This window comes from Streptopelia decaocto (assembly GCF_964273445.1).
Source record: "Streptopelia decaocto genome assembly, chromosome: 4".
NCBI classification, from domain to species: domain Eukaryota; kingdom Metazoa; phylum Chordata; class Aves; order Columbiformes; family Columbidae; genus Streptopelia; species Streptopelia decaocto.
Window position 1 is genome coordinate 66,586,927 of NC_138658.1, and position 18,381 is coordinate 66,605,307.

Sequence of the window (18,381 nt, forward strand, 5' to 3'; positions counted from 1 at the left end):
TATTTCTAAATATAGCTGAAACTATTTCGAAGTCTTTGAACTATTTTTAAGACTTGAAGAGCAACAAAAAGTCAGACAAAGGCTGACACCAGTAAACACATGTCAACAGGAAAAGGAATACAGAACATGGGTTATGTACACTGTGTGCGTTAGGGATGAAGTTAACCCCAGGACAAAGGAGCTTCACAAGGCTCTCTGCATCTTCTAGATCTGCAGCTCTATTTGACCTTCTGGTGCTTCAATAGACATATTTAAGTCTCTGAATTTTCCCATTTGCTTCAATCTAAACACACATGTAAAGAACTTTGACTGGGTCTCATGGACAAAACCCTGTTCTTATGGGTGTTCATTTCCTACTGGAGTCATTTGAGTACTGTTGCATGTTTATAATTTCCAGCCATCTCTGTGTAAATCTCCTCACTAAATTCTATGGCAATGATCACTCTACTAAACTACCTGAGAATTATATATATATACATATATATATATATATGTACTATAATATAGTATATAATAAAAACTAAAACAAATAAAAGTTTGTTTTAAAATAGCCTTTAAGGAGATCAGTTTGCAATACAATACTTCATGTATGGATTTCTGCTAAAGAAAGCCATATTTCCTAATTATCTATAGCTCTGCTTCCTGTCCAAATCTGAAGTATACTTATGAATAAAAAAAATCACGTTCTGGTAATAAATACAAGCCACTGGTTCTCCCTGGACCTCCTTTCAAAATCCCAAATCTCTGACATTACTCATATGTAGGATTTGTGTAGGATTAATAAATTATTGGTTAAACCCAGATACTTCCCCTTCCCAGAAATTATGGCCTCTAAAGGGCACCTTCTCTAAGGACACAAGTAACAAATTTTTCCCAAATTCTAGCTGTAGTTTCCCATGTAGCTCCAACTGATGAGTCCCAAGCCACTACACAACCAGGGTTTTTTTTGCTTTCTCTGTCTTCAGAACATGTTTTTCTAAGATTTGGCAACATATTTTTTTCTTTTTAACTTTAAACAGAGATAATAAAACTAATTATTGTTGGCCTATTTAAGATTAAGAACCTCGGACACCCAAACACATCTTAATTAGTAAGGCAGTGAGCACAGCAGTCTAAATAAAAATCTCACAACTGAATGAACCGATGTTCAGTATACAAATGATCTTATACCGCACCAATATGGCAAATTTCCCATAAAAGAGAGATCTAACATTATACAGCACTTATCAGAAACACACAGCTAACAATTTTATATCATAAAACTTACTCTCCAAGATTCTGTCTCAGTCATCATTCCTGCATGTCCAGCCTCTTTTCAAGGATGTTTTTACTGAGCCTCTTGAGCTTTCAAAGCATTGAAGTAGTCATGCAAAGATGTTGTGACAGACTTTTGTGTAAGCACTGAGTAAACCTAAATTAAGAGCACAAATAATCCACCTATCTATACAAATCCAAAGAATGATCATCTTGTTTTAAGCCTCCTGAATAAATTCTTTTACTTCAGAAGAATTACTCATTTTATAGGGTTGAAAGCAGGGAGGCAGACCACTTGAGATTTAGAGGTGACATTCCTCTGACTAAATGCCAATTCTTACAATGTAGTCATCTGTATTTCAGCTAGTTGCCCTAGGCTCAATGCACAGTCAATGGAGAAATGTCGGCATCCTAAAATAGACATCTAGAACAGATCAGATTAATTACAGCCTAGAGAAGCAGATTTCTATCCCCTGATTGTAAAGGATGTCTACAGGGAATGAGCTCAGCTATGGACCTCCTCTCCCGTGCATGGCTCGAGTCTGGTAGGATGTATCCCACTCTAAGTGCCTATTGGCTTTCACATGCATTTAATTTGGAAATTTGATCCCATGTTTACCAAAACGAAAGTGAAAAAGAGCTTTCTCATTACAGTAAAGCTTTTTAAATACAGTTAGAAAGTTGTTTAAATATGGTCGTGTTATACTTACACACATCTTTAATAATAATTGTTACTTATCATTTTTATGTCAACTTTTACCTGTGCGTAACAAGTTTTACTGAGAATAAAAGAGAAATATCTAGACTTACATTTTCTGAAGTGTATATTAACTGGCACCACTGGGAGCTGCCATAGAGTCTCCTCGGTTTCTGACTCGCTCAGCACGCACATGAGGCTGCTGTCAGAAGCACCAGGGACAGGCAGAACTTGTGAACATATGATGACACTTAGCTTCATACTCCCATTCTTTCAATACAGATGGTCCAAGTGAGTGCTTTTCTGAGTGCCTTCCAAGCACCAATAGTTGAGTCCTAATTTAGAAGTGAATTGATTAAAACAAACTGTTTCTCAGTTAGAAAGCACATTTCAAAATGCTAATCTTCAGGATTAGTAAATGTAAGATAAAAATGCATTCTGATTTCACTCTAATTTCAGCTTCCTCCTGTCACAGCCTCATCATAGGTCTTTTTCACCCAGCCTCACAACTCTGGTGTGAAAAACATAACAGCTTGATGTACGAATGAAATATTTCATCTCACTGTCCCAAGAGAAAGGGGGAGGAAAAGAAAGCACTTCTGTTTGTAGCTGTCACCCTTGTATCAGGAACAACCAATGCAACAAGCCACCACAAACATAATGAAAATCATTTTAACAAAGAGCGTGCCTATTCCCTCAGGTCCCACAGATGAGCAGGGTAAGGGTTTGCCCTGCATTTGGTACCCTGGCTTCTCCTCACCTATCAACATAAGTTCAGCCATGTCAATTGACCTCCAGCTCCTGCAGTACACTGAATAATGCAGTTATATATCCCGTCACTAATCGTCTAAATCCCATTACTACTCTCCTAGACCTGATATAGATAAGCATCAATTCATTTATTTTACAAATCTTGTTACTATTTGAAATCATTCTCCTCTTCAATCAATGTCCAGGTTGTTTTCCCTCTGCTTCACTTTGCACATTTTGGGTTACATTCTGTCCTTGAAGGACAGTGACTAAAAATAATCTGAAATGAAATCACCTATGTCATTTCTACCCATGGTCTTTTGATGAGAAGGAAGTCACAAACAATAGTCCATTGGCAAGACTGAACATCACCATGCTGGAGCACCTCAGCCTCATTTCTTACAAGGTGAGACTTTCTCACCATTGTTTTCCAAAGCAATTTGTCAGGATACTGGCTTTACCATAACCTCCTCCCATGAAAATTCACAACAGATGCAGGTACTTAATCAAATACAGCGTAAGGCAAGGCAAAAAGAAAAGGATGTCAGACAATTATATAGAAGGTAGGGCAAAGTCACATAGGGTATCATTCAGTCCCAAAGGCTTGCTGAGTCCAAAAAATCTCTAGTATGTGGCAGGTTTTTGCTTAAGAACAAGCATAAACATAAATAATAATTAATATTATTATTTTGGGATAGGTTATTTACAAATGCAGTGATTTCACTGTGGAGACGAACCCATTTAATGTTTTCCAAGTCCAGCAGAAATATTATCTTTGGATGATGCAGTTAGATTGAGCTCACCCTACACTGAAAAGTGCCCTGTATGAGTAGATGTTGATAGATGGTCATTTGGAAATACGTTTGGAAAAGCAGCTACCAGTCACAATCAACGCACCACTTTAAATTTTCCCTGCAGAAGTTAAGATTTTTAATCTGGAAATTGATAGCAAACTGACCTAACAAGTATCTTAGCAAAAATTCTACAAAAAAGATACAACAAAAGAGTAGAGACACATTAATTATTACTTATTTTACAGAACACACAGGTCTTCCCTTGAAGGATTCTGAAAATGGGTGCACATATGAAGAAGGTGGAAAAAACCCTAAGGGAAGATAAAGGAGCTAGGGGGCAATATAAAACTATTCAAAACAATCCCTTTGCAAGTCTTAATATACATTTTAAAGTTGTTTAGCTGGCTTAATAATGCCATTTCTTAGCCCTTGCACTTGGAACAGATAGGATGCAGACCTCTGATCCTTAAATTAAAGAACATGCAACTTTATGCTGACAAAGCTTTTAATCATCCAGGACACACAGTCTACCACAGCCAGAATTTTGATTCAGTGACATAATTCCATGGTGCAATCAGATAAAGAAAACAGAATAATGGTCTCCTCAAAAGCCAGGTTCTAGTAATCTTTGCTACTAGTCTCAAGCCAGCAGACAAGCTGAATGTGAAACAAGATAATGGCAGCAGACAATGACAATTCTCACTGAAAGGGCTCTCTGCTGGTGTTCAGTGATTTCCCAGCAGCCCTATTGTTAGGGTTCCAAGTCCCTGATCTTCCTCTTACTAGTCAATGACAAAAATTCACTTGCCTACAGACAGAGAAAGACTCTTTGTAGGCATGGATGCTATTTCTTAAACACAGGAAGAAAGAGGCAACACTGATTCTAATGCCAAATTAAAAAATTAATAACATTATTAAATGCTATATTAGGTTTACTAAAGCATAAATAATAATTCCACAGGAAAATGCACTTTATATGAGAACTCGGCAACCACTGAAAATTTATTTTTCCAGGTGGCTTTTATCATTCTATTTTTAACAGCTTGAAATAGCATTTTCCTCTTCTGCTTTGGACAACTTCCACTGGTGAATGTGGAGTATCTGTTTCCTCCTTACAAAAAACTCACTGGGGAGAAATTCACACTTTAATAAAGAAACAATGAGGAAAGGAATTTAACATTTTCTTAGGTAAGCTTACCTCAGAAAATGTCCAATCATTTCAGTTTTGGAGAATTATGCCACTAAGAACAATTTCTCCAACCCAAAGAAAAACCTTCTTGTCATGCCCTGTGTCTGCTGCCATGTAGTTATACCCTGACAGACTATTATCACACAGGTACAGATGCTAAATATTATTTTGTGCCTTTCTGAACCATGCAAAAATGCTCTTTATTACTGACTGCATCAAAACCACCCTGTGAAGTGCTATGGTACATACAGAGCCATGTTTCATTCCACGCCTCCCAGAGCTGCTAAGAGCCCTCTAGAATTATACACATCCTTTTAGTTCCTTCATTGCACTGGGTGCAGCTGAACTCAAAAGGGGAAGGATTGTTTTGGCAGACTGCTATAATGAAGTGAACTGCTCTGGGATGATCATGGCCCCCTATAGCTGACCCTAGTGAATGCAATCAAAGAAAACTGGACGAATGTGTGGAGAGTCGCTGCACATCTCACACCAGTGAGATAACTTGAGTGGTTCTTTTCCAGTGGCTCGTTAGGAGAAGAGCACAGTCTGTAATTTGAATAGCAAATAGTATAGCATTACGTGACACTGCTCACGTAAGGAGTACAGGGCTGTCAAACAACATGTAAGATACTTGCTCCATAGACTGCTTGACAGAAGGGGAAGGTGAGCTAATCCCTGTAAACTGCAGTTCAAAAGTGGTGTGACAAATGGTCCTAGGGATGTAACACGTAGCATTATTCCAACAATTAAGTTTCCCAGGTAAAGCAGATAAATGCTTGTTTATCCCAGATTTTAGGAGTGTTCCTAAACTCATTGAGTTGCAGGAGTTAAGATGAAAGCTTATAAAACAGGAGTGACTATAGCAAGAAGAAGATGCTTTGGGATTCTTATGTGCTTCTCATGCTCCTATGTACTTCATTAAAGTGAGGACTGAGGTTTTATACTCGGATCTCGGGAATGTCAAGGCACTAGCAGGGCTGATGAGACAGGTGACCAATGTACCAAAACTCTATCATGCATTTGTTTCAGGCATTCAGGGAGACAAAGTCAGTTTTTCCTTCTGCACCCTGAGCACCTGCCACTTCCAGTTCCTACTTCCTCTCCCATCTCATGAGGTCATTAAATTTTTAGCAGTTATTAACATGTAAAGAGCTGCTCTAGGGTACCAAGCGCTCTGTAGGTCACTGATGGCAGCTATAGCTTGAGCAAGGGCACATTCCTGCTATGTTTTCTCTGGGCAACTTTGGTCCTGGCTTATCCAGGTGACTAGACCATCAGGGCAATGTCCCCAGGCCAAGATTAGCTTCACAATCACACCTAGGAATGCTGTGTACCTTCTTGTCACCTATCTTTTAGCTATTTGCATTTAGATCTTGCTCTGGGTTGTCCAGATCCTGACTCACCGAGGAGAGCATTTAGACCTCAGTAGTAAGCAGCCCTTCCCTACAGTGATGCACAGGGAAAGGGCTGGACTCCTCCATAAAGATTGCTTCCAAGTCACCTCCCTGAAGGGAAAGAACTTAATTAGTGTAAATGCAGACCAAAACTACTTACAGCACACTCAAACCAAGCTAAGGTTTGATCCCTATTTGGCAGAGTATTTTTTCTTTATTTGGTTGTTTTTCTTGAAAACTGGCAGAGTGACAACCCCAGAACAGCTGTTTTTTTGTAAGGGCTGGTATGTCAGGAAACCTAGCCCAAATGACCCAGAGTCTCAAAGGCTTATTTCACCCTTTGCTCTCATAAAGTACAATAAACTTCAGGCCAATCTGAGTTTGTACTTACATCTTGGAGCCCACAGATGCGCTGACCAAAAACCAGAAAGGAATCCCCAAGTGCAAGTACAGCATAATGCTTAAAATATACTAATATGTGGTAGGAAAAAGAAGATGAAGGAGTTGGAAAGGGTTGAAGAAGTCTAAAAATCCCCAAACATTATACCTCTTTCAAGACAGCTTTTGCTTTGCTTGTAATTTAATCAGTATTTCAGCTGTTTCTTTAGGGGATACAGTTGTGTGGGCCTTCTACACACACCTGTAATTGCCCTTAGGTTGTACGGAAAGCGACTGTTTACAGGGAAGCCTTCTGTATAGCTTATTTTTTACACTCTAATTACTTTTTAAAGCTACATAGTTGGACTATAAGCAAGAAGAAAGAAAAATGAGAGACTGGGAGAAGATGAAGTCAAAGAGGTGACCGCTCTCAGCAAGATTTTCCACACATGCAAAATCCAGACTCTGCATTTTGTAAACAATACTAAAAGAGAAGATCCAAAGGGATGTGAAGGAAATTGCAGCACTGAGATGCTGCAAGGCTCAGTCACTGCAGACAGACAGACGGGAAGAGCAGTCACCAAGAGATTAATTGGGATTTGAGTCAGGTTAAAATTAACTGCTGCATCTTGTTGGCTTGTTGGACATGGTTTGATCCAGATCAGCTCTGGGCTCGTGATGTGGCTGTCACAAGGGGGAATGTGTCTTGGTAGAGGCTGGTGGGAGGGCTCAGGGCTCCTTTGGGGACAGAAAGGTTGATTTGAGGGTGGGCACATGCACACACCTCCTGAGCAGACTCCTGTCCCCAGGGGTTCCTGTTCAGCAGAGTAGCCTAAACACACGCACAACCCCAAGCACTAATCTCAGCAACATCAAATAAGATGATGCATTTATTTAGAGCCGAGCACTTGCATAAACACTTCTCTGAGCTCCAGGGAAAGACGTGCAGGAGACCAAGAAGATGCAACAAGTGAAGCAAAGACAGCAGAAAGTCCCAGAGAAGATGTAAAGTTCACAAGCCAGGGGAACAGAAAAACTTTCCCAGAGAGGGAACAGTTCTTCTTTTCCCCAGAGGACACTTGTTTTGTTTATCTGAGGTTTTTGGTGTATTCTTTCAGCTGTCTACATGTTTGGGGGGTTGTTTTCATTAATTTCTGAAGTGAGAGACTTTTAGTTTTTTTCAGTTTGTTTTGTGGGGTTTTTTAAGGTCTCCAACTGTTTTCTTTCCTTTTAAATTAGACTTACTTGAATATCACTTTTTTCAGCAGAACTAACTAACCTTGGAAATAGGATTGTTTTCGTAACCAGGTGGGGTCGCACCCATCTGCACTCAGCATTATTAACACTGGCCCTTGTCCAGAATTTTCCCCAAGACTCTCCAGGGTGGATTTCATTCCTGTTAAGGTCCAAACACAATGCTGTGGCCTGACCTAGCCTCTATCTCCTTTCGGCTCTCCTGGTTCTTCCTGAAGGACCCACTGCACCCATCATCCTCTGCTCAAGGAGACTTACAGCTTTTCATGGTCCTAACGGCAAACACATGGTGCAGATAGAGGGATCGAGCAAGAAGAGCTCTGTATATTCACAGAAGCTCATGAATATTTTTTTCCACCCCCAAGAAACAGATCTTTTCATTTCCAAAGGGTATTCTTTGATAATGTTGTATTTCAACTGAGTTGAAAATCAGTTAGCACCTAGCATTTTCAGGTATTTCTTTTCTTCTGTCTGTATCTCCTACGGCCAGCAACGACATCCCATAAGTATTTCACTCAATTTCCTAGCATGGACTTGGCTTAGAAGAATAAATCCCTCTCTCCACAAGGGCAGTTTATTTCAGTTTGATCTATGTTAAGCTCTGGCAGCAGAACAGCATCAAAGAGTGGCCCCTCTGCAGCTCAGCTCCTGGCCACCGCCGCCCGGTGACACTCAGCAGCCCTGCTTCTCCTTATCTAGCGACTTTGCCTTTTACATTATCTATCTTATTTTCAACTCCTGCCTTTTTATCATTTCCCCCTTGTGGCACACCCTGCTTGCAGGGCTGGAACTATGTCTTTTCATTCAATCTAAGCCAGCAGCAGGCAGGCAGCTGGTTTGCTGCATCCTCATGAAGCAAGAGCCCTCAAATGACAACACAGGACTCAGCTCTTGAGACCAATTCCTGGTAGCAGCTTCCCCTCACCTCCTCATCGTCCTCCTGGAGCAGGCCCGCGTATGTCTTTGGCCTCCTAAAACCACTCTGCTGAGCAGCTGCACAGCTGCAGCACCTGGCTGCTGGAGCTCATGGTCCAGCATTTCAGCCTCTCCTGGCCCCATCCCCTGCTTGGGCAGAGATGCTGAGCTGGGACGCAGGGGCTGATGCTGGCTCAACAGTGAAAACAGGCACCACTGGCACGCAGAGCAGAGCAGAGCACCATCTGACACCACCCAAGGATGTCTGTCTGTCAAACCCTTCCCCTCGGATGCTAAACTCCTCAGGGAGAGCCCCGGCATTTGAAGGCAGATGACATGCGGCATCATTTCAGGCAGGATCCTTTCCACTCAGGTTTGCTGGTCTCCAGGGCAGGGTTTGAGAGCAGCAGCCGCTGCCCTGCCTAGGGACAGTTCAGCAGCTGGGGCCATAAAACCTGTCAAACTGACACGGCACACACAGAGGAAAACCACAAAAGTAATTCTTTCCATAGCAAGCGAGCCAATTCACGTGATTTTTTTCCTGACAGAGTAGATAACCATTTTGCTAAATGTATTTCACATTTTATGAGCATTTTCCTTGCACCTGCTATTGCACATTTCTTATGGCATTTCAAGCTTCCTTGCCCAAATGTGGTACCAAGGCTATTTCTGCCAAGAACTGCTTAAAAACCACAAAAATTATAGATCGCACCCTGCTCTTGGCCATGAACATTGCCAGCTTGAAGTTCAGGGCCTTAACCTTTTACTTGATAGTATAACAGGAAATACATATTATTAGTAGTAATTAGCCACTTTTCTCAGAAAACCTATGTGTCAAATGCATCTCTTGTATCTAGTACCTATACATAAACACACTGTATATCTATCTCTATACATCTGCATATATATCTATATTTATCATATATACACACAATATGTGCCCATGAAGGAAGTTAGAATTACATGTTAGCAATTCTGCCTGTCCCTGCTATTTCTTGCTCTCCCATTTAACTGCTAGCTGGTACTTTGACTGCAAAAAAGCCTGGCATGAGGTGACAACCTGTCACTGTTCCGAGCCTGGAAAGGAAGGCAAGAAAATTGCACTTAACTGCAGCTGGCAAAAAAAGGAGAGCAAAGGAGTTTGAAAAAAGCAGGGAACGCGGTGTAACAGGGAAAAGAAATCTAAGAATACAGAATTGTGTATATGTCAGTATAACTCTACAACCAGACCAAGGGCAGTAGGGAAAAACAAACACTCACAAAAACAAATGAAACTTCCAGGGCGTTAATAATGTTTTGCATGCTTGGAAGTGGGATGTTGCAGATGATCCGCTGACCTTGGCCACAACATTATAAACCTGCCCCCAAAAGAGCCCTAGGGTCTGCGTTCCCATGAAAAATAGTAAACCACTTAATCTGAGAAAGCTGCGTTATCTCCTATAAGAATCAGAGAAGTCTGAAAATCTTTCTTTATTCCCTAATATTAATGTGTGCAGAAAACACCTAAAATAAGCTAACTGCTTGAACTGCCTAGTAAAAATAATGCAGAGGATTAGAATGAGACTGGAAAGTATCGACTGCCAAGCTAGTGAACAATTTGCCAGTGCCATTGAGACTTAGTAGACGTCTCTTCCATTGCTTTACAATCACCATGTTTTATTAACCAGCCCAACAGCACACAGTAAAAATTGAAATCTGCTTACAAAGCTGGCACACATGGGAAAACCTCACTCCTGGATGTTTTATTTTAAACAAAACCTCCCGTAGCTCCCCTTGTTTGTTTGTTTTTTTCCCCCAGACTAGACAGCATGTGTCTTATGAGCCACACTGATAGATGCGATAAAGCTCCTGCCAGATCTGATTGATGACCGCAATAGGAAATGCTGTGAAGGTCACACTGTAATTCTCCATTTGCAGCTGCTCCTGGTAAGAAACGCTACAGCAAAACAAAATCTGGATCTGCTAATTGCTAATAATAGGGAAATTCCCTCCTTACCTCTTCCAGATTTGAACAGGAATGCCATAAGCACGTGTAACCGATGAGAGACAAGATAAGCATCAAAGAGATAGTTAAACATACTTTAATGGACAAAAAAGATCCACCCACAGCAACTGGCCAAATATTGAGCCTTTATACATTTGAAGACGGTTCATAGTGGTCTCGCATGGAAGCAGCATGTTAAAGAGCTTTTACTGTTTGCTTTTCTGCAAAACTGAGATAACATACCACCACATATTCTCTGCAGAGTGTGTCCCTGATAATGCGACTACATGAATTAAGCTCCTTCCCCAAAGTTCGTTCATTTCTGATGAACCAAGCATACTCATTAAAAGTGGCTACCAGCTCAGGATAAATTCAGCCAGCCAGAACATCAGTCAGTCGAGTAAGACACCAAAATCTTGTTTTCCCTAAATGTTCAGATGTGATTAGGACAGTGATAAGAGACTTTGGGGAATTCACAAACATGATATAATGACAGTCCCCTAATGAATAATATATATTCAGTGCAACTCACAGCAATTACCTCACATACACAAAGTGCTGTATTTCTTGGGGGCAAAATGCCGTTATCTTTGAGACATCAGCTAAATTACAGCTTAAATTTGAAACCACCTGTGTACTCTTTTCTGGCACTTACTATTAACACGTGGAAATACTTTTATTTGGCATCTTGTACTCATAAAGATTTTGGCTGAATAGGGACATCACCAACATCTGTCCTAGAGAAAGACAGACTTTATCACTCGGCTCAAAAATACATGATGGAAGAGAGATACTGGCAGCAGAAATTCCCCAGACAGACAAAAATCCCACCATGTCACTATGAAAGGAAAAATGCACCATTTTTTTTTTTTTTAATGTTTATTTCTTTTTCAGCCTAGGAAAGAGATTTAAAGAAGACAGACCTATACGGTTCTGCTTATTTTACTGACAAACATATACCATCAGCTTCTAAGCTACCACTACCTGTAAGGAGCAGTATCTATATAAATTCAAACTTATCAAAAAAAATCCTCTTAGGAGTTTCTTTCCTAGGTTTCTTGATGGACACTGGTAAAATATACAACCGGTATTGATTCTTCCTTTTCACAGCCTAATGTATTCTCCCAGGGCTACTCTAAGAGAGGTGATCACCATCAGCTCATATGGATGTTGCTATGCATTAACAGTGCTCAGCACCTTGAGCAGTCAAATCCTTCCACATGCCCTTTGTAATGACCGCCTTTCTGTCAAGGTGGAAGAGGGATAATGGAAGGCAGACAACTCTACTTCTCTGCCATTCAGGATTTAATTTCTTACCACACCTCTGGAAAATAAGACTTTGTCCTAAAATTGTCATTTGTTATCTGCTATCAGACACCTCCCCTTTCCACAAACCCCAATTATGTTCCTGCAATACCATTTATTAGCATTAATAGCATCAGCACATGCCTCATCACCTGGAGAGTCAAGAATTAACTTTCAGTCAGAAAGTAAGACAATTTAATTTATACATAATATTTTACAGTGCTGGTGCATATACAAGACCTTCCCATACAGGCAGACGGGTGGGTGAAGTCTGACACAGCACTCAGGGTCACCCTTATGTAATTGCATCTACATGTTTTCTTACCTGCTCATAGTGCTGACAGATGATTCTCAGTATTGCTTTATACAGACACTCCCCCAAAAGAAATCTGGTATATTAAAAACTTGAATTTGCTTTAAAGCCAGCCTAGGATGCTTCATAGTAGAAAAGCCAATTCTTCCTAAATTTCAATAGATAACCTTAACAGATGTAGAAGAGGAGTGCATACAAGACTGAGCTTTTTAACTCCTGGTTCAGAGTTCACAGTAACTGTACTGCGGTTTACTTCCATTTTTCTCTTATTTTTGTTGGGTTTGGGTATAAGAGTTTAACTGGGAGCCTAAGAACATTTTATATTATCTATATTATACCTAAAAACATCTACTGGATACATATGCTGGAATAACATCTACTGAGTGTGTAACACACTCACCTGCCCAGCCCAGACAGACAGCTCCTGTGCCAGATGAAACACTCTATTTGTTAATAAACCAATGAATCAGAGGAAATTCAGGGTCATACCAGTAGCTAGGTGTCATTCACATGTAAAACAAGTTGAATTGCGTAACTGGAAGAGGTGCATGATTTTTTTTTAAAGTTGACACGGTAGGCTTTAGTGTGACTAAAACCATAATAACAGAGCAAACTAAACTGTATGGGAGTTCAGAAGCATTAAGTCCTTGCATCCCACCCTTCCAATTCATCAAGAGATCTCTTGCAAATGAATATAAAGCGCATCCATTCCTCCTCACCCCCTCCTCACAATACAAAGAGTGCAGCTTTGAACAATGCAGTTAACCAGGCAGGCTCCTGGACACCATCCTCCCGCTGACTGACGTATCAGAAACAAAAGTTTTGAATATGGCTGGAAAATAAATCAGTCAACTGCAGATTGCATAAACCAGCCCTGAGCGCTGGCTCTTTGTCCTGGGGCAACGTCTCAGGGAAGTCTGCAGTGAGCAGTGGGGCAAGACAATTCCTGATCTGCCCTTACAGCACGTTCTCTTTGCACCACTGAAAGGAACAGCACAATTAGTCGTTTGTGTACCAAATACAGCCTGCCCCATTAAGATTTCAATATTTATATTTTTTTAATGTCTCTGACAGTATCCCTTCAATTTTTGAGAGCTTTGGGAGATGCAAATGAGAAACCTCTCTACTAAGGTTGTAAGGTTTTAAAATACTGTGAATAGCCAACCCACTGAAGTGTCTTTACATTTTACCCCTCATTGCCACTGCTTCAAGAAACACTGCAATTTCAGTCCCAAAGATTTTACAAATCCCTTTGTCTAAAAATCTACCTGAGACCCAGGAACACCACATAACACTTTGAATTTTGCTGACATATTTCCTGGGACACACCAAACAGTGCCACATATCACCAAAGGCAGTGAACAGCTCATTGTTCTGTGGACAGGCTCATCACTGCCATCACTGGGTATCCAGACACACAAAGAAAACTGTAGATGCTTCTTTTCAGAATCCATTTCAGATTTTTCTTAACACAGCCATCTGATGTGCTATAACCACAGAAAGACAGGACTGGTCTCCCTCCCGCTCTAACGCAGGATTCATTTCTCCTCCACCCCAGCTCCAAAAGGAAAAAGGAATTGTTCAAAAGAAAGTAATTGTGCAGCTCTTTCTATGGAAACCACCAGGAGGCGCAAGGGATGACTGAAGGGCACCAAGTGCCCATATAGCAGAGCACTGATGGATGGATCCATCTGGCTCCCAAGCTGTTCCCTTGTCCCCCTGTACCGACCCTTCCCGGAGAAGCAGAGAAAAAGAAGTTCATAATAGTGCTATTTTCAGGAAAGAAAAAAGTGTCCTTGTAACACTCGGAGCAAGCAGCAACAAAGCACCTACGAGGGCGAGATACCACAATTACAGAAAACACCTCCGAGAGTTGAACCAAGCTGTGCTGTCACATTTTTTTTCCCCATGGAAAAAAACAAAGAAGTGCACAAAGAACAGCAGAATCCATTGGCTTAGAAAGCCCTGGACTGCAGTAATTAGATCTCTCTGGTTTTGAGATGTATTTTATAGTCAGGTGTCAGCTGAAAAGATCAGTCATTGCAAAGATATGATAAATAAAACGGGCACAGACACACCAAGTGTTTGCATTAAACTGATTGTATAGGATCCAGAGGGGAAATTAGCTAAATAATTCTCTGTTCCTGACATCTGTCTTGTCTTGCCTTTCAGAAGCATGCATTCATTCAGCTACACTGCCTTTCTGGGCAGGTGAACGCCGCAGTTCCCGAGGGCTGCCTGCCTGAATCCATTCACCTCCTCTGACTCCAGAGCTTGTAGTTTATAAAGCGACATCTGCTTTTGGCTGTTTATCTGGCTCTTTTACCTCCTTTTATTTTCCTACTGGCCAAATCTTTAGCAAGTTCGCTCTGTTCCCCCTACACAAGACACATAACGCGCATAGAACCAACGAAGTTAAAATTGAATTTCCAAAAAAAACCCGCAGTGGAAGAAATCAAAATACGTCGCTGTGAACTGAACCGCCGCCTACCAATCGCAGGCTGCTGGTTCGTGTTAACTCCCTGTTGAACAGGAAATCAAATGGAGGGGTCGGACGGGGAAGTCAATGGGACTGATCCACAAGGATGGTTCGTTTCGCCTTTGCCCCTACTGAATCCAGGACTGTAACATGATGCAATCTCTCCGCTATGATGAAACGGGTTCAAGTGGTAAAGTCTGGAGAGAGACCACCTCTTCCCACCCTAAAAGGCAGAAAATAATGAAACTCTCAGCTGTACAAAGCAGCAGGCTGGTGCCCTTCCCCGGGAGGGGATGCAAGTTTCTGGGTCGCAAACAGCAGGTTTCACTCCGGAGGGTCTCAGCCGCATTTCTGCTTCTTCCACGCCGGGGCACGGGCCGCACCGGGCGGCGATGCCGGGGCCCGGCGGGGAGTCGAGGGGGACGGCAGCCGCCCGAGCTGCCGCCGCCTGATGCTCGGGCTCCCCCACAGCTTTTTCCATGTGCTTCTCCGGCCAAGAAAGCGAGCGAGACTTGGTCTGGTTTTTTTTTTAGGCTTTTTTTCCAGTAACCCCACAGCTTTCCTATCACGGGGCTGCCTGGAGCAGCGGCGGAGCCTGGGTAGAAAAAGCCCTTTTCTGAATCCAGCCCTTCCCCTCCCTCTTTTTTTCCTCCTCTTTTCCCTCCCCGCCCGCGGAGCTGGGAAGGCAGATGCTGCCCGGAGCGGGGAGAGGGAGGCCGCGGGAGCCGTCCTACCTTTCCAGCCGTCCTGCCGCGGCTGCCGGCACAAAGCGGGCTCCACGCAGCTCCGGCCGCGGAGCGCAGCCAGCACCGCGCCGCGCCGCGCCGGGGGCGGGAGAGGCGGGGCCGGGGCGCGGAGGAGGTCCCGGCCCGCCCGGTTCCACCGCCCCCGGGCCGCGCTGCCCCCGCCCCGCGGGGAGGGACAGGGGCGAGGCGGAGCGAGCGGAACAAAGGCGGGGAGGAGGGGGGGTGCGGCCCCGCAGCATCCCCCGGGAGGGGTCGAGGTGGTGCGGCAGTCCCCGGGTATAGGGCGGGAAGGGGGCAGGTGTGTGCGGCATCCCCCGGGCAGGGAGGCACGGGGGGACGCAGCATCCTCCGGGAGGGGGCAGGTGAGCCGAAGTGCCCCCCTGCGAGGCAGATGCTGGCAGTTCAGACATGGGCTTCCTGCCCCCGGGTATAAAGCATCCTTGGTAGATGGAGGCTTTTTTTCCTGGATAAATGCTGAAATATTGTGATTTCATAACTGGAGCTTCAGCACAGTCCATCCTCTTCCCATTTGTGTGCAGGATGCTGTCACTTTGGCATTCAGCTGTGGGGTATAGCCCAAAGTGTGGAGTTGGAGCAGAGGGAGCATGTTGACATTCATGTAAGGTCACAGTTTAAACCCTTTTGTTAAATGGTGTAAAATCATGCACAGACCCAACACTGATTTAAAACTGGATTCCACCACCTTAGTTTAACTTGATACAAGCCAGATTTAAATCAAGTGTGCAAGGTGATACAGTTTATGTTGATTAAAGTTTATAGTGATTAACAGTGCCATCCAAGAGCTTAAAGCAGGCTTCAGGTTTTAATAAAATTTCAGGTTGAACCAGTGCAAACTTGCAGATGTAGAAGATGGGTAAACATGTTCCAGCTTTGGCAAGTTCACATATTTTCTTCTCTGTCCATAAAGAAACTGGAAAACTGAGGTCACAGAATATTACTGAAGAGGGAGCATTAGTTAAGGCAATAATATTTCTTTATCTTTAGTCCAGCTAGGTCTTCATAATTCCATACAAACTTGTAGCTTATGTTGTTGTATGTCTTAGACTACACACCTCTTTAAGCATTTTGAATTTTGGTGAATGTGGTCTTCTGTCCTGTTTCATCATCCTCAGTCATTCCAATAGGGTGATACCCAAAGTAACAGGTTCAAACAGGGAAAATGCTATTTACTCAGCATTTACACTCTGTGGCCAGCTAGTAAATGCATGAGGCCTCTGTAGTCTGAACTAGGAGTGCTGAATTCAGAGCCCAACCTTGTCTGGGCAAATTACTTGGCCTAAAAGCTCACTTTCAGCAGCTCTCTTCCTTATATGCCTTTGGGTATGGGCAGGGAAGCACGTGCATACTGGATGAGCTCTTCTGACAGCAGCAGCCTGCTCCTACCTGCCTTTTTTCATTCCGCCTGTTGGGAGCTGGCAGGAGCGGGATTTGGAGTAGTTAGAAGCAGTGATTTTTCTGGCAGAATTAAAGGGCTTGGTCAGCCTTGAAAAATTAAACCGTAGCTCCTCTTCTCCACAGTTCAATTGCTTTCAGCTATTGCTGTCTTAGAGCTACTTGATTTATATCATGACCTGTAAAACATGATCGCTAGAGAGAACAATCCAAAAGTTTGCTGTAAAAGCACAGCCCTTGGCTGCTCTGGCGTGTGCAGTGTAATCCATGTGTAGTACCACTGATTTGTATGCTTGCAGTGAGCACTTGCAGGATTCAGTGGCTTCACTGCCTCTGGTTTGATGGATTTTAATGCACACATTACATTAACACTTTGGTGTATAGCTGCCTGCAGCCTGTAAGCAGGCTGCTCGGTCCTAGCAACACTGCAGAGTATTTCTTCGACAAAAAAGTCCTGAAGGTATTAGGAAGCTGATCAGCAAAGAAACAAAGATTAGAAATAGTCATCACAAGACCGGCAAGAAAATAAGCACTTTTATGCCCTATGCCAGATGGGAAAATGAGATCACACAGAATCACAGAATGTTAGGGATTAGAAGGGACCTCAAAAGATCAGCTAGTCCAATCCCTTGCTAATAAGGGGTTTGTCCTTGTTGGAGAGATCGGCAAGGACGTCTTGTCTTCTGGTGGTAACTCCATAGGGACTAAAGAATGGGCCAGCCATCACAAACATCAGACAGCACAAACAGCTCCTCTTAAAGACAAACTCTCTCCAAAGCCGAAGAACTCAAAAGAACTTTGTTCTTACTTGAATTCTTAGTTTCCACAATGCTGCACTTTAAAATGGCATTTCCCTCTCCCATTTCTGTGTTTGGCCATATGCGTTCCATAAGCTACTTCAGCTGCAAAATAGACCTTAATGATTCAGTGAGTTTCTTTCCCATGAGTCTTTAATGACACTATTTAAATACAAATTCTATTTTATAGAATTAAAAGGAACAGCATATAACTCACCTCAAACACAATCTCATCAAAATAAATCAACTGATTACTAAGGAGTTTATTGCATGGAAACTGAAGTCACGTCATTAATAGGAAATCTGTGGTTCACAGTAACTGTACGTCATACTTTGCACCCAATAAACTTCTTAAACTAATCATCTTCTAACACAAAGTAGTAGAAGGCAAATTTGTATAAATCTCCCTATTTGAAACACACGTCCCTCAGGCTTGGAAAAAGTGCCTTCTAGCTTTAAGACCAACCATCCATGCAATGTTCCAAATACTGTCTTTGTTCTCAATAACTCATAATACATTTCCCCTCTATCAAGGGTAACTTCATTACTGTAGAAATAGTCTTCCCAAAAATAGTCTTCGCAAGCTTTAGGTGTGACTTAATGAAGCTTAGTCATAGGGATGCCCTTATCTTCCTGTAATCTTAGCACTGGTTATCACAAAAAAAGAAAATAACCAGAGCAAAGAAAAAAGAAAAAAATTGAGTAGTCCCAGCAATAAG

General features: G+C 42.4%; 1 protein-coding gene across 3 annotated transcripts in view; it reads right to left on the minus strand.

Moving 5' to 3' along the window:
• AFAP1 (actin filament associated protein 1) overlaps positions 1-15,520 on the minus strand; it is a 119,858-nt gene extending 104,338 nt beyond the window's left edge. The window contains exons 1-2 of one of the 3 annotated variants that reach the window (XM_082051274.1): positions 15,441-15,485; positions 2,065-2,153 (exon numbers count right to left, since the gene is read on the minus strand). In XM_082051274.1, the coding sequence (XP_081907400.1) occupies positions 2,065-2,146 (82 nt within the window). In that variant the 5' untranslated portion in view covers positions 2,147-2,153; positions 15,441-15,485. Of the gene's footprint in view, positions 1-2,064; positions 2,214-15,440 lie in introns of those variants that run through there. The other 2 variants (XM_082051275.1, XM_082051276.1) reach the window with 2 other exon arrangements.
• Positions 15,521-18,381: the final 2,861 nt, after the last annotated feature.